General features: G+C 40.3%; 1 protein-coding gene across 3 annotated transcripts in view; it reads right to left on the reverse strand.

Annotated features, from left to right (window-relative positions):
• LOC123839605 (protein POLR1D-like) overlaps nucleotides 1–27,680 on the reverse strand; it is a 44,882-nt gene that overhangs the window by 14,175 nt on the left and 3,027 nt on the right. For 2 of the 3 annotated variants that reach the window (XM_064586270.1, XM_045869242.3), the window contains one exon: nucleotides 3,141–3,215. In XM_064586270.1, coding sequence (XP_064442340.1) covers nucleotides 3,141–3,157 — 17 coding nt within the window. In that variant the 5' untranslated portion in view covers nucleotides 3,158–3,215. Of the gene's footprint in view, nucleotides 1–3,140; nucleotides 3,216–9,739; nucleotides 9,961–27,680 lie in introns of all 3 variants that reach the window. The other variant, XM_064586271.1, reaches the window with a different exon arrangement.

Below are 27,680 nucleotides of genomic sequence, written 5' to 3' on the forward strand. Positions count from 1 at the left end.
TCTAGAATGCCACATAAATGGAATCTTACACTGTGTAAGGTTTTTTTTTTTTTTTAAAGATTTTATTTATTTATTCATGAGAGACAGAGAGAGAGACAGAGGCAGAGGGAGAAGCAGGCTCCCTGCGGAGCAGGGAGCCCGATGCGGGACTCGATCCCAGGACCCTGGGATCATGACCTGAGCCGAAGGCAGACGCTTAACCGACTGAGCCACCCAGGCATCCCACACTGTGTAAGGTTTTGTGTCTGGCTTCTTTCCCTTACCAGGGTGTCCCTGAGATTCATTCATGCAGTTTGTCTGCTTCTGTTCCTCTTTGTTGTGGAGTAGCACTGAATGTATGGCTAGAACCTCAATTTGTTTATCCATTTATCAGTTAGTGGACATTTGGGTTGTTTCCAGTTTTGTCATGAATAGAAGTGCTGTGCATATTACTGTCCAGATTTTTATGTAGGCTTAAGTTTTCAATTCTCTGGTAATTGGTTAGAAGAACTCTCTATGGCGAATGTATAAGAAACAGCCAGCTATTTTTCAAAATGGCTGTATCATTTTCATTTCTGCCAACAATGTGTGAGCATTCTAATTGTTTTACATCCTCATCCTTATTTGGTACTGTCAGTCTTTTTTAATTTTAGATATTTTAGTGCATGTATAGTGGTAACTAACTATGGTTTTAATTTGCATTTTCCTGGTAACTAATGTTTTGAGCATCTCTTCATATGCTGATTGGCCAATCCTATATCATTTTCAGTGAAGTGTTTGTTCAAATCTTTTGTCCATTTTTAAATCAGATTGTTTTCTTATTGCGTTGCTAAGAATTCAAATGATGATCTTATTCTGTAGTCCTTGTACATTTAATAGACACAGTTCTACAAGGAAGTTTTCTTTCACCAATTATTTGGTAACTCTGAGGTATAATTTGTACAGGGAACAGGATAAATGTTTTATTTTTCTTCTCTACTTGCCAATTTTATGAATAATGATTTGGTTCCATAGCATTCTCCAAAAGGGATCATTAAGCTTCTTGTTGTGATTATCATTATGACTTTATGGATTTTAACATATTTTAGGTATCTCAATCATTATAGCTTTATTCTTCTTGGTGATCAAATTATCCCATCTGGTGGGAAGTCTTTCAGGTTGTTTCCTAAGTCCTTCTGACATCACTTTCTGGATCCTCTTACACATTTCTTGCCTGTGTAGTAAGAGTTTGGCCTTACACACAGAGAGGTCTGGCTTCTGGGAGGTAATCTCAATTCTGGGAGGTAATGTCACACCTGACGGAAATGTCTTTGTTTGGATCTTAGGATGGGACAGGCCCCACTTGATGGTCTTAGAGTAAGAGCTGACCATGCCCCCCACGCCCCACAAAAAAAAACCAAAAAACCCAATCATGTGATTTAGGGTGGGAGCTTTGAGTCAGGTAGTCTTGGTCAACCTGGAGACTGAGATCAACTATGTGAACAATCAATCAATCATGCCTAAGTAATGGAATCCCAATAAAAACTTTGAATACCAAGGCCTGGGTGAGCTTCCCTGATAAGCTGGGTGGGTAATGTGTCCCGACTCCATGGGGGGAGGACAACAGAAGCTTCATGTTTGGAACCCTCTCAGACAATGCCCTTTATATAAGCCTCTTATTAGGTCTGATTTTAATCTGTATCCTTTCCCTGTAATAAACGGTAACTGTCAGTATCATAGTTTTCTGTAAATTGTATGAATTCATCAGTGACTTAAGGAAGCTGAGGGTACTGTGGGGAACCTCCTGAATTTGCAGCTGGTGTAAGAAGTGAGGGCAGTCCTGGGGATGGTGACCTCTAACTTGCTGTCTGGTGAACTCCAGGCACTACCTCGGATCTGCAGTCAGTTATTTCTCTAAGGTTCTTGGTCTTCTTTCAGTGACAAATGGTATTTATATAGAACAATCTGGATGCCAGGGGCACTCACTGCTACTGAGTGGGTGGTCATCATTTCTAACACTTTCCCATGAACAGAGCTGGAAAAAGCTTTTCTTTTTTAAAGAGAAAATCTAGCATGGCTTTGTACTGTTATTTCCAATTCAAATGTAGGATTATATGTTTTTACTTTGATTTTATATCTTTATCTCTTTGACACTGGAGATCTGGGTATTTACAACATATAAATATTTACTTTGCTTTATTCTGTTATATAATAGTTTCAGAAAAACATCAGTATTGTTGACAATACGATGACTGAAAACAATTTAAGGTTTCTTGGTAGTTCTTTTGGATATAGAGTCCAATTTCAGATCACATGAAGGAGTTCCTTTATGTGCAGCTAAGCCATCCACTAAATGGCTTTTTAGGTCTATTTGCTTTATTTTGCTTGATTTTTAAGGATTGCCTTTTCCCTCTGTTTAACTTTGCTTTATATTTTTATGTAAACCATGTGCATGGTTCTAAGAGTCAAATCTACAGAATGAGGTATATTCTGAAGCCTAGTTTCTACTCCTATCTCATTTTTACATCTTACTCTTTTTCATTACCCATAATTCTCCACTGTATTGGGTTCTACATTCTAGATAAAAGATCTAAAATCAGCATATTTATTGAATGCATGTGTTACTGCTAAAGTAAAGCTTAAAAATGTTTAAAATTAAATTCTTAAGGTTAAATTTTTCCTTTGTTTCTAAACTTTAAGTTTTAGAGCTCTGTTTTATATGTAGAAACTGTAAAGGCAAACTTTAGTTCTACACAGCTGAACTGTCACATAATCAAAATACTTACCAGTAGAATTTTAAAAAGAAATTTCAATTTACTAAGGACTATAATTAAAACAGAGATCCTTAAACAATGGACACTGATATAATATCACTCTCACACGGTGCCTTTGGGCAGTCAAAGGTAGTCATGTCTCCTGGGGATCTTAAGGACTTAAGGGATCTTAAAGACCCCTTAAGGGCTACTCTCCTTTCCATGCCCCTTGCCCTCTTCTTCAGGGTCTCAGAGCTCCTCCAGTGCTGGCCCTCAGCAGGGCTCCCACTCCCCTGCTCACCTCTGGGTGATTTCCTCCACCGCCACAGTTTTATATTCCCTCTGGCTGCTAAAAGATTTACATATCCACACCTCCAGTCAAGACTTTCTCTTTAATATTGCTTTAAGGAAGATTACTCAAAAACTTACCAACCCATAGGTCCCATGGTTTCTGCTCTTGTTTTCCCACGTTTTGCCTCTTTAAGCAGTTCTTCAATTGCTTTCCTGATGGGGAGAAAAAGAGATTTGAGAGGTAATCACTCCACTAACTTCTGAAAAATCAGTTCTTTCCACATATATGATCTTGCAGAATGAACAGCTTTCGAAGCATACAATTTCAAAATTGGGGAGAAATTTTTAAAATTTAAAAAACATGGTTGATAGGTTTTGAACATATAAATAACATTAAAAAAACCCTTTTTATATGAAGGGGAAAAACATTGAAAATTAAAGACAAAATGACAAGCTATATCCATATTTAAAACCTGCAAATGTATTATTATTCTAAGAAATAATAATGAACCCAACAAGGATAAGTATGTTTCTGCCCCTAAGTTAGTGAGAGAAATGAATACTCTTTGTTCTATTAATGGGGACTGAAACTGATATAACATTTCTGGAGGACAATTTGGCAACATGATAAAGAACCTTCAAAATAATACATACCTGTTCACTTAAAAATTCTACTTAAGTATCTTAAGAACATGGGTACAGTGTGTATTGGATAATTTTTTTAAAGATTTTATATATTTGAGACAGAGAGAGAGAGCTTGCGTGCACATGTGCACACAAGGGGGGGTGGCTCAGAGGGAGAGGGAGAAGCTGACTCCCTGCCAAGTAAGGGAACCCCATGTAGGACTTCATCCCAGGACCCCAAGATCGTGACCTGAGTCAAAGGCAGACACTCAACCACTCAACTGACTGCGCTGCCCAGGCACCCCTGGATAATTTTTATTTCAAATTTATTTGCATGTATATATTACATAAGAAAACATTTGGAGGGGCGTTATCAAGATGGTAGGATGAGTTTCTGGGTGATTTTTAATTTTTTTTGTTTGCTTTTCTATTTTTTCTAGAGTGAATCTGTGTTATTTATGCAATTTTTAGAAAGATATTGAAAAAAAAATTCCAGAAAATGTATTTATCAACCATATTCTGAGATTTTACTATGTCCAAGGTACTGTGCCAGGTGCTATGGGTAGTAAAATAGAAGATGATCATTCCTGACTTTACTATTACTTATGATATATAATTACTCAAGTTAAGAGAGGTATAAAGTTGGAAACAAATACAGCCCAAAGACAGAACTATGTATCCAATCACCAAATTCTGAAACTGGTAATTTTACATTGATTCTATATAAAAACATTTAATTATGCTATTATAGCACTATTGTAGATACAATTTACATAATCCTCAAATGATGTGAACATTTATGAATATTTTATAATGATTCTTATTTTATCAAAGCACATAGCTTAAAAAAGCAAATATTATTTAAAGACTTATAATAAAATGCAGCAGTCCTCTACATCATCCTTCTCTACTCACCAAAAAAAAACCTAATTTCAACCCTTAACAAAAATCTGTTTCTCCTGGTATTTACCTCCACATTTCTATTTAGTATGCTGTCAAACTATTTCACCACCCTCTTGATCTTCAACAAATCTATCTGGCTATTTTTGTATAATTTACACATTTTTAAATAAACTCCCATTGACAGTGAGCTCTTTAAAAAAAAAAAAATGTCTTTTCAGCTGACTCAGCAGCTGGACACTTTCTGCTCCATCCTGGAGAGCCCACTTGACCAGGTCAGCAAAGAACCAAACACTGACCAACTGATGTGCTCTCTGACCCCCTGGACTTGTTCAGTCAGACTGTGTTTCACAGCCCAGCCCCCTGGCATCAGGAATAGGTAAGTGCATCTGCTTACCACAGATCATCACAGACCCTCCTCCGCACTATGGTCCCCTTGAGCTGAACTTCACCAAACTGACATAAGACAGATTAACAGGAGAAAATAAAATTTAATAGTGTACAGAAGGGGAATCCATAGAGACAAGAAATTGCAAAGACAGTCAGGCAACATGAATGAGCTAAGGAGAGGGGTAGGGCCTGAGGATACAAAGGGGAGGGAGGCCATTAGCAGGAAGGTGAGAGGAGATGTTTGGAAAAAGAGGTTTCCCTATTATGTAGATCAGTTTCTTAGGTAAAATCTCTGTTAATAGCTCTCTTCCTGGTACAGGCTCTCCTTTCCAAAGTAAATTTAGGCAGCTGAGGGGGAGGCAGAGAGCTTTTTTTCTTGCATCTGCTGGGTTTTGATGAATTCAAAATAATCTTTATGCAAAGTGGCCCATCTTGGGGCAGCCTGCCCTTGGTCCCTACATATTCTTTCTCCCATCTCTTTACAATAATAATACATCCCATTGATGTGATCTGAGGCCTTTGTCTCATCCAGTATTTAAGGAAAAATGTATCCTATCTAGCTCCAAAGATCCTTTTTCACCCTCACAGATGTAAGTTAAAAAATCAAAGCGTAAAAATATTCTAAATACACCTCCTCCCCCTTCCCATCAGTAAATGTGGTAGTTTCTAAATAAAAACAGGAATCCATTATACTTAGATCCACCCATACTTAGATCTCTTCTGACAATAGAAAGTTAAAAAATCTTAAGGGAAAAAGCTTGTTTGGGCAGTTCCCCAATTATGAACAAACTGTCCATCAGTCACAAATACACTAGAATGTATTTTCCCATAAAACCCATGTTAAAATGTTTACCTAGCTCTCTTGGACCAGCCCACAAAAAGCCCATTTGTGTCATAATACAGTTGAAATGCTGCACATCTGCAGAAAACAATACTCAGTCCCAGACCTTGCAGAGATCCCGAGCCCATATTCTAGGCACCTTCAAGAGTTTGATGTTGATTTTTTTTTTTTATGTTGATTTTTTTTTTTAATTTGACAGAGAGAGAGCGCACAAGCAGGGGGAGCAGCAGAGGGAGAGGGAGAAGCAAGCTCCCCAGAGGCTCTATCCCAGGATCCTGGGACCATGACCCCAGCAGAAGGTAAATGCCCAACCAACCCAGGTGCCCCAGAAGTTGATTTTTATATAGTTTTGATTCATGTAAAACCCTCTCCAGCACTATCATTAACTTTCTCTGCCATGATTTCAGAGATCTGACTTACAACCACCACCAAAGAGAAAAGAAGGTATAGGTATGAGAAAGGCTGCCGGGGTAGAAGGAATTCACTTGTGACCGAAGAGGTGGAGGGGGGTGGTGGGTTGGGGGTGGGGCACGCTCAGTCCCCAGCAAGCATGGGAGGTGGGACCCCACTCCCAAGACGTTTGGTATTTGTAATTGGGTTAACACTAACGAACGTTGGCATGGAGCTTTACCTTTGGCAAAGTGCTGTCCTATTTGAACAGGACAACATAGTTATGGCAACTAGTTTACAGATGAGGAAAGTGAATACCCTGCCTAACTTGCCCAAGGCAGCACTGCTAGTGATCCTGGAGGAGGAGAGGGGAGAGGGGACTGGGAGGGAGAGAGGAGGCGGGGGAGGACAACAGGGAGTAGGGGAGGCGGAGAGGGGATGAAGGGGCAGGAGAGGGGGACATGGAGCAGGGCAAGGGGAGAGGAGGGAGAAGAATCCGACAAACAAAACAGCCCCTGCACGTGTTTAAGGCTACATATCCTCTGAGCTTCCGGTTCGGTTCTACCACCTATCTTCTCTACAAACGTGTGCACAGCAAATGCTGAGGAATTGTTTCCGCTTTATCATTAAAGGCAAAAAATAAAATGAAGGGGAGGAGGGAGGCTGAACAGAGCTGCTGCTGAGTCCGCACTCACTCGGAGAACCGGACAGGCGAGAGGCAGAGGAAGGAAGGACTCTGCGCTATTTTGCCTGAAGAATGTTGAGCATTTGCTACCACCTCCCACCCCGAATTCTCCTGCCTGAGCTCCGTCTGCAGGGCTTTACTTCCAAACAGGAAAAGAACGATTCCTAGCAATCGTGCCTTCTGGCCTCGAAATAACAACACCAGCTTCGAAATTCAGGGGAGAAGAATAGAAAGTCAGGTAGTTCTTTGGGCTACTTACTGTGGCCTCTATTGTTTTTCCTGGAAGACTTGCTAATGATTCTTGGGTAAGGAAGAAGCAAAGCCAGCTTCTACTGCACATTATCCCAGAGGCTTAAATCATCAAAGATTATGAAACATCAACCTCAGGAAACAAGATCGTTATTTAACGAGAGGATGAAACGAAGTGTAAGCTGCATTAAAATACAAGAAAAGCAAGCAGCAGGAGGATATGGAAGCACTAAGCGCAGAGAACTTGAGCAAGTAAACAATTATTCAGACACAAATTTAGTTCTGGGTAATTTTGATACTGAGATTCTTCAACATCCTAAAGCTTTCTTTGTAAAACAAATTCATTATATTAGAATAAACACTTAGAAAGAAAGCCAGCTCATTAAGCAGACCGTTCTGGGCACAGGAACCAACTGCAGTTTGGTTTTCCACCATCCACGTGTCTATGGGCTCCACCCAGTCTTCCAGCCTCGCTGGGCTTCCGCAGGACGGCCTGTTCATTCCATTAGCCAGCTGGCACGTGCTTAAGGAACGTAAACGGATGATAATAGCAGCTGAAATAGAAGCCAAGTGGGAATGCAAATCTGGTGCAAAATCATCTTAAAATCCAAAGTCGAGCACATTAGTTTTGAGTTATCTGGGTCTGTGTTTTTTTCCTCACATAAATCAACCGAGTGAACTAACTCCATCAGTATACAGGAAGGGGAGGGAGAAAACCAAGGCAACTGAAATCAAACAACAGAGACTGACAGGTGGCAAATTAAATAGTGGAGAACATGAGAAAATGAGATCTTTAAAGGAATAAAATCAGGGGCGCCTGGGTGGCTCAGTTGGTTGAGCGACTGCCTTCAGCTCAGGTCATGATCCTGGAGTCCCGGGATCGAGTCCCGCATCGGGCTCCCTGCTCGGCGGGGGGTCTGCTTCTCCCTCTGACCCTCCCCCCTCTCATGTGCTCTCTGTCTCTCTCATTCTCTCTGTCTCAAAAAAAAAAACAACTTTAAAAAAAATAAATAAAGGAATAAAATCAGAAAAGCTAAACATCAAGTAGTTGTTCAAAAAAAAAAAAAAAAAAACCCACAGGTAAGAGAAGGACAGAGAGAGTCCGAAGCGGTTTCTGTTGCGCTAACGTTCCGTTTTGCGATCGCAGTGCTGGTGACTCAGTGCACTCGCTCTGCTTACCAGGCTGTGCACTCAGGATGCATACACTTTTCTGTATGTATCATTAGAGTTCAAAAAAAAAAGATGACGAAAAAAGCTACCTTTGATCAACTGAGTGTACAGTACCTGTCACGTGATGGATGGGAAAAGCGGTTCAAATAAGTCGAGTAAGACTAGCCGAGGGCCTTGTGTTCAAACAAGCATAACCTGGTGACAAGCGCAAAGACTCGGAAGATGGGCAGAAACCAGCGCAGCGCCATTGGCTGCTGCTGACCGGAAGGCCCCTGCCAGGCCCCGCCAATCATCAGTGCGGAAGGCCACCAGCTCATGCCCGGCTGTCCACACACAGCAGGGCGCTGGGCAAAATTTAAAAGCAACTCTACTATAGCTATCTCAGTGTCTTCCCATGGAGTGGGAAGTTTTGAAGAAGAAAAAAAAAGGAACAATTTGCTTGATCTTCAGTAAGGATTTGATGTCAGACCACAGAACACTCTGATAAAAAAATAGGGACAGATGATTCGGATCACTGCTGGACATCTGCCTACAGGCTCATAATCAGTGACCACATGGATTGGCAGAAACCATAGGACAAAGTGTGGGTTCTGTATTATTCGGTAATTTTATTATAGATATAGATGAAGAAATTCAGGCCATCCTTATTTAATTTCAGAAAACATCAAATTGTCTGGGTTCACCTATCTGCTGTAAAGAAAGGTAAGAAAAATCAAATTGTGGATAAGGATTTCAAAGGTAAAATTCATTAGGAACATTGAGATCATTTGGGAAACGGAAAGAATTATTTATAGTTAAAAGCTGGAAGCACAAGAAGTTAATTCTGTAGATTATGTTAAATTTGGCCAACCTCTATCAAGCACATGCTCTGTAATATGATTTATATGGTGAGCAAGGCCCTTCCCTATAGAGGCTTACAGTAGGGACTGTATATCAAATAAAGACCTGTATGTGTACATCAGAAATAAATATTGGATTACTTAGGGGAATGTGGGGAGGGAGCCTCAGTATATATTTATAACATAACAGGGGGAGATATGAGAAAAGTTGCTTCGTTTTTAAAAACAACTTATGGTGATAAAACACCAGAGGTCAATGGAGGAGCATGAATTTGAATGCAGGATTAACAAAATTTGATGATTTCATGCCAACATAGACCAGAAAATAAGAAGGAAGTGGTATTTTAAGCAGTGCTGGAAAAATCAAACACGGATTGCTTTTTACTTTGATGATCATAACCCTACAAGGTTGTTATGAGGATAAAGTATTTCATTTTGATCGGGGTGTTCTGATCAGAAGCACAAGACATAGGATAGGTGTTTTTTACTTGGCCAAACTCCTAGAGGTCAGGACGTTGGTCTTTTTCACTCTAGTTTTCCCTATGTCTGGCACACGGTTGGTCCTCAGTTAAGATTTGGGGAATGAATGGTTCTGGGTGTGAGTGGGACAGGACAACAACACAAGGATTTAAAAGTAAAAATACTGTACCTGTAGCCAGAGGAGGAGATGCTGGGGGAGATGGAAGAGACGAGACAAGGATGATGAAGACACAACAGTGAGATCACGTGTCACAGGGCAAAGAAATGCAATGACAGGAGCCCATGGCCGTGGGCAACTTGAGCCCTCCCTGCGGCGGCCAGACGGGAACAGGGGCACACCAGCACTGTAGCCTGGGTGCCATGTGGAGTATCAGACCATAGTGGGAACGCCTAGACGTGGACCGAAGATGCCGCGTCAGTGCTCAGAATGAGGCACAGCTGGAATCTTTCTCGTCAGGATGGAGGTCTTTCATCCTCTAGGGCTGCTTGAAAATCTCAGCAAGCTTTCCTATCTAGAAAACACTTTTTCCTTTGTGTGCTACCACAGATAAATGACCTTTGTTTGGCTTCTAATATCATTCTTTTGCATCATTATGCGAATGGACAAAGCCTACTTCATTCCTCTCTGTTCGCATTCTCTAAACTCCATCTCTTAGTGGAGATGCTAATTGCGCTTTGAAATAAAAGTACTCGGTGTTGGGAATCTGAGCAAGCTAACGGAGACCGCAGTGGGAGCTTCCTGGCCTGGCTCCCTGAGGCCTTGCCAGACATGACGTGCCCGCTGGGATTACCACGTTCTTGGGCCTTAGCTTTGTGAGTCCAGAAGCCCAGTTTGGCTGGGACACCCAGCCCAACAGCGGCACTTTATATGCTATTACAGGGTGGAGCTCTGCTCAGGCCACACTCTCTGCTCCAACCGCTGTGCACGCCAGCCACATCCTTGTCACCAGACATCCAGATCACGTATTACCTTCTCTGCAGAACTTTCCTCATCTCCTGTTTGCTCCACACCAGATGTTACTACCACTCCTTTCTCACAGGCCCACCGAGGGACAAATAAAGTCCCACAGACCATATTTCGAAATATTTACAAGTTATAAAATCAGCTAAAAGCTATTAAATATATTCATTCCTCCTACCATTTTAAATATACCTTCATTACAATAAAAATAAAAAACATGTGAAAAGCTATGTTTTTTTAAATGACTGAAAGTCAGCAAAATACCAGAGATGATAGTATTAACTTACTGCACACACTGATAATTCTGTTTATGAGTTGGTAATATTTGGATATATACAGAAAGATAGAGAAAGATATACGTTCATATATTATGTATTTATTCCATAAGATTTATTTTCTTGCTTTGATTTTGGCAAAATCACTATACTGTTAAAATCAAGATTTTTACATAAGTTATTATTTTTTTTACAAAGATTTTATTTATTTATTTGAGAGAGAGAGAAAGCAAGAGAGAATGTGGGGCTCCATCCTAGGACCCCGAGATCATGACCTGAGCTGAAGGCAGACGTTCAAGCAACTGAGCCACCCAGAGGCCCCCATAAATTATGTTCTAGGAACATAAATTGTGTCCTACTATGTTCTAATAATCTAAAGTATTAAAAAACAATATGTAACTGCATTTAGTGTGGATGAAATTTTAATATATTTGCCAAAAGGTTAATTACCTTCAAAATAAAAAGGTGAAAACCCAAGTTCTGAATATTTTAAAATTTCCCTGTAAAATAATAAAATGATGAATGAATCACTACTGAACTTCTTGTATGCTCTATATAAACCTACATATTTACATATATACAAGTAATATGGTTTAACATTGCAAATGTCATTCAGCCTCCATGTAGAACCATTCCTAATACTGCAGAACCTGCAGAGCCATGAAGTGAAACCCTAAAACAAGCAGGGAAATGGAAGCACAGCACTTCCGGGAAACATCTTCTTTTGGTACAATCCACTGCATCCATGCCGAGGTGGTTCAACAACCTAATGTGTCTTTTCTCTTCTAGCCCCTTCTGCAGCTCCAGTCCTTCCTGTACAGCAGTATCTGCCTCAACGTCAACAGTGGTACAACCCACCAATCTCCACTCGAAGATGCAGGTCAAAACATGACGGGGGTGTTTCCCGGGTTACAAACTGCACTGAGTGCCAGATGCCTAGTGACAGAGGGACCTATGTGTGTTTGTGATATATGGGGCTGCCTTCCTGCCCAGTTCAAGGAAAGTGTCCTTTTTATATTGATATAATAGGCACTTAACTTGCACCTCTGGGGTTAGGATGAAATGTAATACCGGCAAAAGTACCTACATACCATGTATCTTTCACCAATCCTCACAACTCCTCTATGTAATGGCTAGTGTACTGAGAAAGAGGTAAGGAGAAAGTAAGGAAAAGAGCCACAAGAGTCAGTAAGCGATGGGGATGACCCTGGGATGTGAACTCTGGGGCCCAGGATCTTAGTTAACGCTTACGCTGCTCTATTAGAAGGCACGCTCCCAACCCTCAAGGAGCTCAGTCTAGTGAGAGAGAGGCATTTAAGGGAAGGTAGTAATATTTTACTGTATTGATTTGTATTCAGTTGACAAGAACTGTTGTAGTGAAGGTAACCCTTCAGACCCTCTACCTTGACTTTGACATTCTCAGATCTCTACAACTTCCGTTATAGTATGGTGACTTCCGAGTGTGGGTTCTTATAGAGAGATGAACGCTTCAGTTAATAGTTAATATGTGGGCTGCCTCTTACTAGTTTAGCTCCTAGAGGAAAACCTTATTACTCAGGTCATAAGACGCTTCGCCATAGGAATGGCTCAAAAGGAAATGACCTCATTTTCAAAGTAGTTAAGTATCTTTTACAGATATTTATTCTCAAATCCTGATTAAGGAGCCACATGCAGAACATACAGGGATTCATTTCCAGTTTATATCATAAGACCTAATTACATGTGCCATGGTAAATTTTATGTTATGGAGAAAAGCATCTCTTACTAAAAAAACTTTGTGGCGATGGGGTGGGAATAGTGGAGGATGAACTTAGAAAACAGTAAACTCTAACTTTTCTAGAAAAGCCCATGAATTCTACTAAGAACAGCAGCATTATCTTTTCGGTAGGGCAAATCTATGCATGCTGAAATATTAGTAGGGAGAAATAAATCCAGAGAATCTAAGGTCAAAATTATTATTGAGCTCTTTTAAGCAAGGAAAGCATTTTGTTATCTCCTTAAGAGAACAGATGCTTTGAAGCTGATGAAAAGAAAACTGCAAGAAAAAAAGTGTTTAACGTCTAGAAAGATGGCCGTGGAAGGGAGCCAGTATGAAAGCAAAGAAAACCTAACATGGCAGCTGCCTGAATTTGGTAAAGGAGGGGAAAACCTAGCGGAAAGCCACAAAAGCCAAAATATAAAATAAAATTCAAACTCTCACCAAATAGTTATTCAAAATGCAAAAAAGAAAGCAAGCCACAACAGTTGTACAAAAGAAAAAATGACAGTATAAAGCCTCTAAAGTGTGCCTGCACAGCTTTCTTCAGCGAGGGTTGAAGTTTGGCATGCTGTCCTTTGGTAAGACAGTGCATACCAGAGACTCCACCTCACCACAAGCGAGGTCTGGAAATCACTTGTCTGAATCCTAACGGAGCTCCATTTCACACAAGCGGTCTGCAGGGCTCTGCAGACTGTCCTAGACAATGCTTCCTCAGCAGAAAGCCTGGTGGGCCCCGCTGAAGCTCTCTCCTTCCATTATGCAGGCCGCAGTAACCTGCTGGAAAATCAGCTGCCCCCTCCTTGTAGATCTCAGTGTTCAAGTCAACACATGATCATGAACCATACTTACAGCCAAGCACCAAGGAATGGAAAAAATGAAGACAGAAAGTTCCAGAATGTGTAGGATTTCCTAATCATTTCATGATCTTTAAAAAGTGTTTTCATTTTAAAACACACCTTCGCAACTATTCTCTTGAAGTAGCATTTCAAGATAAAAAATTTACCTGTCAATTGAATTAAGCAATTTTTAGAAATTGGACAGGAAGAAAACCTATTGATACATCTAATTCTTAGAAATCCAGCAATGCACAGTGAGTTGAGAGGAAGAGAAAGCCTGCACTTCATAGGCACCAACACAGGCTCAGTGACCACCCCGGGCCTCTCGGTGCAAGGCAGAGCCCAGCCTACAGAGGCAAGATATGATGAAGAGCCCATGGAAGAGAGGAACCCATCCAGACGAGTGTGCTTCCCTCACGCCTGTGGACTGCCAACCCTGGGCCTCCTCTTGACCGCCCATGTTCTCTTATCTTTCACACTAGGTATCAAAGAATACTTTGAGAGATACAGTAGTTTCCCCTACAAAACTGGCAGAGAGTTTCTGGGGGGAAAAAAAAGTACACATACACACAGACAATATTTTCTACATCAGTAATTGGGTACAAGAATGTACCATACAAAAATAATTTATTGAAACCAATCACTATGTTCTAGACTCTTTACAAACCCTCCAGCATTTCAAGTTGTCTTTCAGGCGTTAATTTATATAACAATGAATTTAAGTAAAACAGGGCAATTTTCAATCCCATTTTCCAATTTAAAAAATTCTTGGCTATTGTACATACAAGTGCACGGGGGGAAAATTCCATTATTTCTATAATGTAGCGGTTAATGGAATTAAGCAGGTAGGCACACATATGAACCTAACTTTGGGAGTAGCATCCCTCTGAAGAAAACCTTTTAAGAAGTTCAAAGTACTCAACTTAGATGGCTTCCCTAAACAAGTCAGCCCAAACCGCACAACTGTGCAAGTAAGGTTTTATACTTCCTTCTAAAGCCCCCCGAGAGGCTTCCCTTGCAGCTCGCAGAAGGTACGGAGCTCCACTGCAATGCAAACACGTTCCTCCAGATGGTGAGACAAACAGCTCAGGAGGCGGCACCAGAAAGGCTGCGGAGATACCCAAAGGGTAGGAGCCAACCAGCACAGGAGGGCTAAGTGCTGCAGGAGAAATGCCCAAAGCAGAGGCAATTCCATCGCCGGCTAACCCAAGCTTTAGGTTCGTATCGTACCATACAAACAACAGATCAACAGCCAAAGGAAAGGATCCATTCAGGGTGATACAACTGGTGATTTGGGCACCAGCCAGCTACAGGACACTCAAGATCTAGTCAACTCTGAAGTAACACTTCATTATTCAGACCTATAAATGACTTGCATGTGATGATCTAACCAAGAAGGGAAATAGGAAAGCATGCTCTGGAGCAAATGTTTCACTATGCATTTTACAGATAAATGTCAAAAACCTTAAACACAACTTGTCCTGTCCCTTTATTACTGCTATGCTTTTAAGTAGCTGCACCTACTAGAGTCCTTGTGTGTATTACTGACATGTAATCCGTCCTTAGGGATGGGGCAGCAGCTGCTGTTTCACTGGCTGGAGCAATGCTAGTGGAGAGTTTAGAACTGTGTTAAAAATGGAACAGGTATCCAATTGAGACTGGAGGGGAAAATTCTGAGAGAGATATATCGTGCTGATTATCTAAACAGCATAATCTGGCCTGCTCCCAACGTCTGATGTACACTTACGCTTACAGAAAAGGGCACTGTGTTCTCAATACAAAGGCTCAGAACCTAATTCCACATCTCACTTGAAATATCAAAACCCCCAAATTCACAATTCTCCCTTAGCATTTGCTTGATAGAAATTGGGCCATACACTAAATTTCTATATTAATTCCTAAACAGTGTTTCCAGAGAGGCCTTAAGTCCAAATATTTACAGGGCTCTTTTTTTTTTTTTTTTTAACTATAATATGGAAGGAAAGAAACCAAAATGAAAAACTAAATAGTTACCTTTTGTTTTTGAAAATTTAACTCAAAATTATCAGTATTTCTCTCCCCCCACCTCCCCAACCTAAGATGGCATTTCTCCATCATCCTGGTAGGAAATATAAGGGGATAGACATATAATTATGATATTTTCACCCAGGATCATTACCTTTAGAGACCAACACTGCAAAGAGCAGCGCTAACACCATCCCAGTGCTACAGTATGTCCACAATTGTGTTCTGAAACACACGCAGGAAGCAAACCCTGCCCAGCAAGGGCTTTTGGGAAACTTAGTCCTGGCTGGATTCAGGAGTGGTACAACTGGAACTCACTCGGCCTGGCAAATGTTTCTTTAAGTAATTTACTATGACTGCCTAATCATATAAAAACGAAAACCTACATAAAAATTACCCAAATTATTAACTTCAAAGCATGATAGATCAAAACCTTTTAATATTCAAACCCGTGTTTTATGTTGGAAAACAGTGTGGTATAATGGGAGCCAGGTCCACCAGCCAGCTGGGTGTTCGAGGGCAAGTTATACACCTTCTGAGTGTGTTTCCCTCTGTAAAATGAGATTAAGTCCTAGCTTGCAGATGCATTGTGAGGAATGAGAAAGATGAGAGATATAAGGGGCTTTCTTTGTATTGATGTTTCTTGGGAGGGACAATGTAGTTCCCTTAAGGATCTGAATTTGGCAAAACAAAGTATTTTTTAATCTCAGTATCTCCATTTTTATTCTGTAAAGAAAAGCTTCCAGAATGTTCATTTTTATCCCTTGTATTATTTCTGTTTTGATGAAAAGTGGAAGGATTATATCGGTCCAAATAACATAAAGGAAATTCTATCTTCCTATATATAGCCAGAGGAGATTCCCTGTGTACAATGTACTTGATATCAAAATAATCAGCCTACTTGACAGAGCTAACCAAGTCCTCTGGTGAGACTCAGTGAGATTTTAAAGGGCTAACAGGGAGACAGCGGAGAACCAGTTGGAAGGGAAAGACCTCAAACAGCCAGAACCCATGAAATACGTGATCAGAAACAAATTATACAAAAGCCCCCTATCCTATGTATAAAAAGAAAGCCAGTGAGTGGTCCAGTTCTTCAGCTTTTCAAACAGTTCATTGCTTTCATTCTTGAACTAGGTCTGCTCCAGGCAATATGGGCAGGTGGGTAACTTCCTAGTTAATGTGTACAATACAAAAACACACATTCTGGATAGTTCAAGCTTCGGAACAGGGTTTCTTACCTGAAAGACCTAGATTAAATGGAATTTCCAAGTAATTGTTCTATCTTTTTACTTTCCCTACTCCATCTCTTGATGCTTTTCAGAGAGGGATTATGCCGTTCTTACTTTCTAGATCTCAATCAAAGACATGTTCAAGTCTCCTTAAGAAAATGACAAAGCAGCTACAACTGAGTAGAGAAAAGGATGTGTCCCAGTCCTGCCACTTACTAGGCTCAGTGATCTTGTGATCTTGGTTACGTATCTGTAAAATAAAGATACCTCTACTGATCTTTCAGAATTCTTATGGGGATCAAATACAATCATACATATAATTACTTTGTAACATAAAGCACTGAACAAATATAAGGTGTTATTTTAAGAAGTTAAAAAAATGGCTATATAGTATTGATAATTGTGTTAACTAAAACACACAAATATTATGTAATAGTATCTATCATGGGCATAATGATTAACAACATAATAAATTATCTCACTGACCCTCAGAAGAACCCTTGAAGTTATTGTTTCCTTTTTGTTAGGTAACTAGGGCTGACTTGTCCAAGGTCAACTGGTAAGGGGTACACCTGATTCTCCCCCCCAGACCTTTCTGACTCCACATCCAGAGTCCTTTCAACTAACACACACCCTTAATTTACTTGATCTGTGAAGATATTTTCTACACTTTCAGGATGATGAAGTGCTGCTTTGGTACAACATGGATTAAACAGTTAAAATGAATGTAAAGATAATGCCGATGAAGTTTAACAAGATGGAAAATGGTATTTTCACCAACCAAGTATTAGGAAATCCCTATCTGGTTTCCTAACCAGATACTCTCTAACTCACTGACTCTTTTCATGGTTAAGATATACAAAGAGCAGCCTCATTTCCATCATGTTTCAGCCTGAACTTGGAAATAAACAAGAATTACTGGTCCACAGTTTTTCCCTCAAATTGAACTCTTTGGAGCATATGCTCTGACAAAGCTTTGTTATCTCCCTATGTACCTGAGGGAGGTAACATGGGCATCATCACGGACATGAGAAGCTGAGCCTGAGGAATCAGGCTGTCTTGCGTCATACCCACATACTAGCCGTATACCCTTAGTCTGGTTACTTCTCCGGGCCTCAGTTTCCTTTCCTGTAAATGGGAAAAACACTCTCTACCTTGAAGGAAAAGTAAACTGGTTTTCCCACGTGGCTAGGCAAATCAATCAACTTACTTTACAGTCACAGTTACGTGTCTGCTTGGCTGTCTGCTTCTGGCTAGGGATAAGCCCAGTTGGCTTCCTCCTGTCCTGGCTTGTTCTGAAGCACATTGCTCTCCGATGGGGACCAATTTATTAGAGCAAGAAAATAGAAGGGAACCCTTGGCGTGCTTGCTGCAAGTCTGGGCAGCAGGCAGGGACACACCTGTAGGCTGACACTTCAAAAGACAGACATTTTCAGCAGAATAGTGTCTAATCAGACATTCCAATTTTCTCCATCCATTTAAGAACAAAGTACAATCTTTGCCATGTAAATAAAGAAACAAACAGCAATAAATTTGTAGGACTAAGTCCAGAAAGCTTAGATTATAAAATCTGATGCAGAACATAAATCCATCGCATTTACTCCGACACACAAAGAACATGATGATTATACTCTTTATTCTTCATTTTCAGGGAATGAAATGATAATTGATGCTTACATTTTATATTTTAGATTAATTGCTTTGGAATAAAAATCCTGTTAAGTATTCCAAGCCCCAGGATTTATGTGTAAGTATGCAGAACAGAGTAAGCAAACAAACCAGATCTGAAATAATTTTAGTTACGGCATGTCAACGACCTGAACTTGAAATCTGAGTTCCAGTTAAAATTGATTCTGAGATCCCATATATAACTTAGCAAGTATGGTGGTGAGAAATTAAGAGCTGTTCATGAGGATCCAAGGGAAAACGGCAAGAATCTCCTCATCTTATTGTAGAGCTAATGTAATAAAAATGGCACACCAGGCGTCAAATTATACAATGGTCCATTTATTCTTTGTTTTGGCCTTGTGATACTGTGATTTATATTAAATAAATATTTGGTCTTTATCTGTTCCAGGCAAAGAGCCCCTAAAACCCTGGAATTTCCTAAATGAAGAGAGCAATAAAGGTGTCTTTTGTTAGGGAGGTGACTTTTAGAAAGCCCCTAGGTCAACTAAAAATGGGGGCTGGTTGTCCTACCCCCAGACCCCTGGGGCAGGGAGAGGAGCTGGAAATTAAGCCGTCACCAAAGGCCAAGGATTTAATCATGCCTAATGAAGTCTCCTCGAATACCCAAAGGAGAGGTTTCAGAGAGCTTCCGGACTGGTGAACATGTGAAGATCCAGGGAGAGAGAGGAAATGGAAACTCCACACGCGACCCACATACCTTACACTACGGTACCTCTTCATCTAGCTGTTCCTCTACATCCCTTGTAATAAACGGATAAACCTAAGTAAATGTTTCTCTGAGTTCTGTGAGCTGCTCTAGCAAATTGAGTAGGGATTTGTAGGGGCCTCCAATTTATAGCCAGCAGGTCAGAAGCACAGGCAATAATTTGGACTCATGATTGGCATTTCAAGTGGGGTGAGGCAAGGGTGCACAGTCTGTGGCACTTAAGCCCCAAACCAGTGAACTCTGATGCTGTATTCAGGTAGAAGGTGTCAAAACGGAATGGAGTTCATTGCTTGGTGGTACTGGAAAACACACACTGGAAGGCTTCACGTGCTATCAGGCCATAGAGAGACTGAGATTTCTGACAATTTTCCATCAATGTAAGGGAAAGTTCATTTTCAATGGCAAAAGAAAACCTAAGCAATCCTACGTAGTTCACCCTATTAGATTTTATTTTGGGAAATATTAACCTGTGAACTCCCTAAATCTGAAACCATGCAGTAGGTATATAAGGTAGAGCATATGCTCTTGAAACCAACAGTGGCTGCCTTGGGGGTCAGTTCGCATTAATGTAAGATGCACTCACTTGCCAATTTGGCCTTCCAGATCCAAAGCCTTTCCTTCTTAGATGTGTATAAATAACACGACCAGCTCTTTTTAGCTTAGGTGACCTTTATGGACCCACCTACCACCTGGTAGATTCATTCATGAGATCCACTTCGTTCCCACTGTGCAGGCTACCCCTTTGGCAGTCTACCTTTGCCTCCTCTGTTCATGGGCATCTTTTGCCTAAATGAATTCCTAGGTTTGTCTGTCTCCTCCCTGATAATCCCAAAGCTTATAGGATAGTTATTTTAACCTTTCAAATTAAAATTAAGCTCTTAGACTAGTCAATGAAAAAAAATACAGAGTCGATCTTCTATTTATTCATTTGATAAATGTTTTTTGAGCATCCACTATGGGCCAGGGTTTACAGATACAGCAGTGAGCATTCAGACAAGACCTCTGCCCTCATGGAGCTTAGGTGATAGTGGTGGTGACTGGGGTAAGGGGGCGCGGAGGAAAAGGCAATATAGAATATATGCAATATATAGGTAAATTCTATATGTGTCATAAGGCATTAAGTGCTATATAAAGAAAATGCTGAGGGTCAGAGTGTTGGAGGAGGGGCCACAATTTTAAACAAGATGGAAGAATTAGAAGAACCGATACCTTTCCTTCAGGACTTCAGTAATACATAGCTCAGGAACCAAATGAGATACATCTTTGCACCCCTAGTACCTAGCACATAGCAGGACTTGAAATAGTGGCTGGAAAAAAAAAATGCCCATATTCTGTATTTTGCCAAAGCAATGCTATTTGTAATAAGGGCACAGGTTTATCAGACAGCCAATCAGGAAACGGATATAGTATTTGGTATCAACAAAACAGCATACCTTAAAAGCAAACCCTTTGAATTCTATCTCACAGTACCCACAACAATGATCCTACAACTTTGGCCCCAGGAGAATTCTGTGGACACAAGATCTCAAGGATAATCAGGACCACCCTTCCAATACTGCAAAATAAAAATGTCCTTTGATCACCCTCAAGTGGGAGATATTTCTTTTAGACCAATAGGAGAAAGATAAATGTAGCTTGGAAAAGGTGGCAAGGATTGGCAATATCAAAGGCTCTTAGGGAGAGGGAGAAGACATAAATGAAATAGGTTATAAAGTACAACCACCCTTATTTCGGCTAAGATGTTAATCACTTCAGCTCTTCTTCCCATCGAAGTCACAGGATAGGCATGCTTCCTTGCCTCACTCAAGAACCTTTTTTTCTTTTTTTTCTTTCTCTCTCTCTTTCCTTTCTTCCTTCCTTCCTCCCTCCCTTTCCTTCCTTCTTTTCTTTCCTTTTCTTTGTTTCTCTTTCTCTCTCTTCTTTCCTTCCTTCCTTTTTTAAGTAATCTCTGCTTAATGTGGGGCTCGAACTCAAGACCCTGAAATCAAGAGTTGCAATACTCTACTGACTGAGCCAGCCAGGCGCCCTAAGAATTTTTTTTTCTTAAAGGCTTGTTACTGCAGTGGCTCTGAGTATGCAAATGTCAGCTGATGAGCGTACAATATAATGTCATTACGAATCTTCAGTCCTTCTGCGCAGTTTTTCCTCCCTATTGTGGCAGTCACACGGACACTGACATTCAATCATACATGGTCATTCATTTACTGAATAAATATTAATGGATGCCTATATGTGCCTGAATGATTTCAAGTGCTGGGAATACAAAGGCAAACAAGGACAAAGCCGTTGCCCTCAGGGAGCCTATATTCAAGTGGAGTTAGACAACAGATAAATACACAATACAAGGTCGGGTAGCGATGAGTACTATGAAGAATGAAGCAGGTCCTGGACAGAAAATGATGGAGGTTTGTATGCAGGTGCACAGGCTGTTTTAGAGAAGGCAGTTGTGGTTAAGTAGCCTCTAGGATGGTCCTAAGGATCTCTACCTCCTGCTATTCATACCCTTGTATAATCCCACCTTCAGTGTGGGCTGGACTTAGTAACTTGCTTCTAACAAACAGAATAGGGCAGAAATAAATGGCAGATGTCACTTCTGAGATTAAGGTATAAAAAGACTGTGGTTTCCATCTTGAGTTCTCTACTTCCTGGATCACTTGCTCTGGGGGAAGCCAGATACCATGGCAGGAGGCAGTCCCAGGTGAGTGAGCTTCGGAGCAAATCATCCACCCATTCCTCGAGAGGACTGCAGCCAGATGACACCTTGATTGCAGCCTGTGAGTCAGATTTATCTGGCTAAGCTCTAACCAGATTCATGACCCACAGAAACTGTAGGAAATGTTTTTTGTTTTCAGCACTAAGTTTTAGGACAATTTGTTATACAGCAATGAATAAGTAACACAGTGGTCAAGGATGTTTCTCTGAGTAAATGACCTTGAAAAGAGACAGGCCATGTGAAGATTTAGGGAAGGGAGTCTAGGGAAGTAAAGGGCAAGTGCCAAGGCTCTGAAAGGGGAACCAGCTAGGTAGATATGAAAGAACTGAGGCCAGTGGGGCAGAGGGTCACAGGTGATGGATGTGGAAAGCCAGAGACCAGTTGGTACAAGGCAGCTTTGAGGTCTCCCACGGATAATGAGACCCAACCAATACTATGAAGGCCACTATGCTAATCACCACTAATTGGCTTAAACAATGACCAATACAACAACAATAGTAATAGCTAATATTTGAGTATTTACACTAGGAATTGTGCTAAGTGCTTTATTTCCCTCATTCTCCACAATAACCCTATAAAGTTGGTATTTTATAGATAAGGAAACTGAGGGTCAGAAATGTTAAGACACTATCCTGTATTTATGAGTTAGAAAGTGGTAGAGCCGAGATTTAAACCAGGCTTCTAACTTCAGAGTCCTTATCCTTCACCTCTATATAGTACTACCTTGAAAAAGAGGCCCCAGAAAGAAAGCCTCTTTCACCCTTGAAAAAGAAAAAAAAGAAAGAAAGAAAAAAACTCCAAACCCCAAACTGTTGTTCAAGCCAATAGTGCAGTCTCCATCTGCTACATGCTCTAGGAGTTTGATTTTCTTGTGGAACCCTTTTAATAGAATTGGTTGAGGCATTATCTACAATTTTTTTGAGGTCTGACCCAGATGGCTTGGTAAACTTAGAAAAACACAGGCAGCTCTTCTCTTTGATATATAGTAAATGTCTTGCATAACAAATATGGAATCTACCAAGGATTAGTACTATTAGATACAATATCAATATATTCTATTTCATGCAATTTTATGCTTAGCCTGGCTTCCTATCAAAATTCAGATACCTAGCACCAAGACAGGTGGCCATCTGCTATAGAACTTGCTTTCCTTCCTGCTTAACCTTTGTCTTGAAGCTTAGGAAAGATTATGAATGTTCCATCTTAATTTCTTTGTGAAAAGAGGAGAAACACAATCAATTTCTCTTTGATCTTTACCTATATTCTATAAGTAGGAATGTTATTTTAAAATATCATTCTTAAAAGCAATGGCTGTAGCAGACTGATAACCTTTCATACAGGGGTCCACAAATTTCTATTACAGTGCTGCCCTGGGCTAGAGGAAACAAAAATAACAGGTCTTTTGCCTTCAAGTTTTCACTTGGAAGAAATATGAATGAAACCAGCTTGTTCGACACAATTCATGATATTATAATAACATTAATAACTAACACTGATTAAGAGCATACTCTATGGACCAGATACTATCCTATGAACTCTGAAAATATTATCTAAATTAATAGTTATAATATCTCTATATGACAAGTATTATTGTCATCTCAATTTTACAGATGAGGAAGCCCAGGCACAAAGAGGTCAAACAGCTTGTCCAAGGTCACATAGCTAAAAACTCTACAGCCAATACAAGACCCAGGAAGTGTGATTCCAACACTGCAACCTCTGAACTCATACGCTAAGATATTCAGGATCCCAAGTGCATCAATTTCTGCTCCTAAGATATACTTTCCTTAAAAAAAAAAAAAAAAAAGGAAAAAGAAAAAGAAAAAAGTGCCCATTAAAATCAACACCCCTACATATACTAGCCAAACTAAAACTCTTACAATATCCTACTGTCCCAGTAACTTGGTATTCTTTACTATAATTATTCTTTACTATATATTATAAATACATACACAGATTAAAGATAAATGATATAATTTTAGGCACAGATTAAGAATGACACACACACAAACACATACACACAGTGCTAAAAGTTTATTCCTTTAAAAAGGTTTGTAGGGGCGCCTGGGTGGCTCAGATGGTTAAGCATCTGCCTTCAGCTCAGGTCATGATCCCAGGGTCCGGGGATCGAGCCCCACACTGGGCTCCTGCCTCAGCGGGGAGCCTGCTTCTCTCTCTCCCTCTGCCTCTCCCCCTGCTCATGCTCTCTCTATCTCTGTGTCTCAAATGAATAAATAAAATCTTAAAAAAAAAAAAGTAAAATATTAAAAAAAAAGGTTTGTAATTTTGCTTTTGCATTGTTGAATAATCTGTTTTTAGAAAATTCTGGGTATGGTCTCACATGTCCTTGGTCTCTCTTTTATTTCTCTGCTCAAATGTCAACTTCTCTGAAAGGCCTGCCCTAACTACTCAATCTCTCACCCTTCCTATCCCCATCCTTCTTTTACTTCCCATTTATACCACCACCCTTAAATCACATCATGTATTTATGTATTTTATATATCTGCTGTTAGAAAATAAACTGCTTGTGGGGCAGTTTGTTCTCTGCTATATTCCTACTACCTAAATTGTACCTGCAATAATATTTATGGAATGAATATGAATGAATGAAATGTTGCCTTTGAGGAGAGCAACTGGTTGAGGGCAGACAGCGGCAAGATCAAGATCCAGCTCAGTGTCCTGACCCTCCATCTTCCCACTTGCAGCCCTGGATTCCCAGCCTTGTTAAACCTGTGAATTCTGATGTGGGTGAGGGAAGGAGAGGAGGGTGGTTGCATGCATGGACACTGAGAAGCAAGGACAGGTTGGGGAGGTGAGGAGATGGTAAATCCTGCCATACTGGTTTTCATTGTGAGGGAGTGGTGGAAAAACAAAGGGGTAAAAGACAGGGATATGGGACCATTTTCAATCCTTCTTTTACCTTTACTCCTACAAAGACTCTGTCTCCAAGTATTTTGATTCTTATTTAGCGGTTTTGTGTATCCATCCTCCTAGCTCCATTCCTACACTTACACCCTCCTTACATTACACCTGGACTGTTATCAACGCCGCCGAACACACTACTGTCTTACAATGCTTCTTTCCACTTATCCATTCTGTACAGGCAAGGGATAAGAAAAAAAAAATTAAAAACTTTGGGGCATTCCCTAGCTCAGGAATCTTTACTAGCTCCTTTACACTGGGAAAGAGAAAACGATTTATCCTGGAATACTGCATTTATTTTACAAGTCTGCCAACTTTAATACTCAATGAGTTACTGGAAGGCAGACTCTACCCATCTTATTTGTTCTCTACGGTGCCTAGGACAGTGGCTGGCAGAGTAGATGCTCATGGAACAATCCTTGTTTCACAAGCATCTCTCACCCATCCTGGTCTGAGAGACTTACTCAACACTGTACGTTAGAGGACACTTTATCATAAATACAATTTGTTTTCTTTTTCACATGTATAACTGTTGTCTGCCCTCTCTCCAAAACCGCACAAGGCTTTTTCTGACAGACCCATATTGTATTGTTATCTTTTCCATTTCTTAGGGCTGTGCTCCTACTAGGTTCACATTTGCTGTGAAGAGATCCAATAATCTAGGTACAGAAGGAAGTCATTCAAAAAAATTGAAGACCACACAGTAATTGTACCAAGACAGTTGACAAAGTTTCAAAAAGAAAAAACAAAAACAAAACCCCAAGAATCTGAGGACAAAAGCACTGGATTTGGGGTCTTTATAAATATTTGAAAGCAGACTGGTGGATTTGGGTATACTTCCTAGGAGCCCAGTCTGAGGGATGTTACAGAGATGGTCTCGGACTTTAAATTATGCTAACCAAAAAGATGACTCTTGTCTAGTGATCTGAGGACTATCTACAATCTTAATGTTTCAAGGAGACAAAGAAGGGTGGGGAACGGTGTGCCATAAAACTTGATATGCTTTATTTCTTGAAATGCAAGACACTCTTTGGTCAGAATGGTACTAAATGGTCTACTTTTTGTGTAGACATTTTTTTTTTAAATCACTACAAGAGATTTTGTAGGCACCTGTGTGTTATACCAACTATTTAGAGCACTTACATGTTACAGCTATATGCAATTTATAAATAATTAGTTTGTAATGTGCTTTGAAAATAGAAAGTGCTGCGCAAGTACTCAAATTAGTATATATTAAAAGCCTTTGGTATGTAATCATTTTATTTAATGATTGGCTCTTCAAAGGCATAGTGCTTTACAGCTGAACAAGATTTCTAATTTTAAATCATTAATACTAGTTTATTTAGAGTGAAAAGCTATTAGAGAGCAAATCAGAGGTACTGATCAAGTTTGCAGTTTATATAAATACATTTGACTCCTATTTATGTCCCTCACCCTTTTATAGACCAATTCAGTCTTCCCTCAGGTTCCACAGACTTCATGAAAATTCCTTCCACTCATACTTGACTCTTGGTTATCCTGCCTGCCCTGCCCTCACTTTCTTCCTTCCCCCATCTGTCTTCTGAAGTTGTTTTGTATGAACCTCTGAGTTTATGGCCATTCTAAACAGATTCAAGCCAGCAAGCCACATTATCAGTGATGATAAATCCTCTTTAAGAGCAATGAAGCCATGAGCTGTGGTGGTAGTCACCAATGGGTGCATTTCCCACTGTACTGCTATTAATTACTTCAGTCTACTATCATCATCCTACACCTCTATGTCCACTAATTAAGCTTTGCTTTCATCTCCTGAAGGTCTTGGTTCAGAGGTATTAAACTTCACTTAAATAATCCTGTTTACCATCCCCACAAGGAATACTCAGAGGCAAAATTTTAGATGAGGCAAAGAAATTTTTGATCCTTTCCCACCTATCCCCTTAGGTCTTCCTTACATCTTCAAGTGCTAATTTCCTTGCAACTGACACTGGCTTTCCAGAATCTCTTTCAAATCACTCTAGAACACTCCCTATCCTAGCACTATGACTTTGACCTTCCCTCATCCCTGCTCCCACTAACATTTAACTCTCCAATGCCCTACAGTGTATTTTCTTGATTGGAAAACCCAAACTAAGCCCTTTTTCTATACAATGAGTGCTCATGTTTAGCCTTCTCAGGCACTAAACTAATATGCCCAGTGCCCAACAACCTCCTTGTTAATGCCAATCAACACTCTTCTGTCCCCATGTGTCTCATTCAACATCATTTTTCCCTCTCTGAAAGGACTGGCTTCCACAACTCTACTTTCTACACCTCACTGGTTGCTACTTTTATACCTAACTTTTAATGCTGAGCTTTCCAAGGGCTTAGTCTTGGGCCTGCTTCTTTTATCACACTCGTTTTTATGGATTTACAGCATTTTGATGGCAAGAACTCACAAAGTTTCTCTATAGCTTAGATGTTGTGCATGGCCTCCAACTCACATATCCACTGTCTACCACATTCAAAATGGAACTTTTGATTCCAGTTACCTTTTCCACTTTCCAACCTATTTTTCCCCTTAAGCTTCCTGTTTCAGTACTTTGGCCCCAAAACTAAGTGGGAGTCATGTCTCCTCGCCTTCCATATCCAATTCCTGAGGTTTACCAATTCTGTACCAATTCAGTTCTAAAATATATTTCAAATCAACCTTCTTTTGTCCATCACTAGCTTGCTGCCCTTCCAGGCCAATGACACTCTTAAGAGTTCCTCTCGAATTCATCCCTTCACTGTACTCAAAAGTATTCAGATGTCATTCCCACTGTACTTAAAATCCAAACCCCTTACCACCCCAACTCTCTTCTCACCGAATCCATAGCCTACGCCCTTCTTGCTTACCATGCTACAGATAAGCAAATCTTTCAGTATCTTTAATTCCTCAGACCATCGCCTCAAGACCTTTGCACAGCTATTCCATCAAAACACATTCTCCTTTTTGCAGTTAGCTCCTTCTCTTCCTGTAATCTTTGGAAGAGCTTCCCTGACTTCCATACCACAAGCT

This window comes from Mirounga angustirostris, unplaced genomic scaffold (assembly GCF_029215605.1).
Source record: "Mirounga angustirostris isolate CCGP_5_RB_7025 unplaced genomic scaffold, mMirAng1.0.hap1 SCAF_3, whole genome shotgun sequence".
Lineage (NCBI taxonomy): Eukaryota > Metazoa > Chordata > Mammalia > Carnivora > Phocidae > Mirounga > Mirounga angustirostris.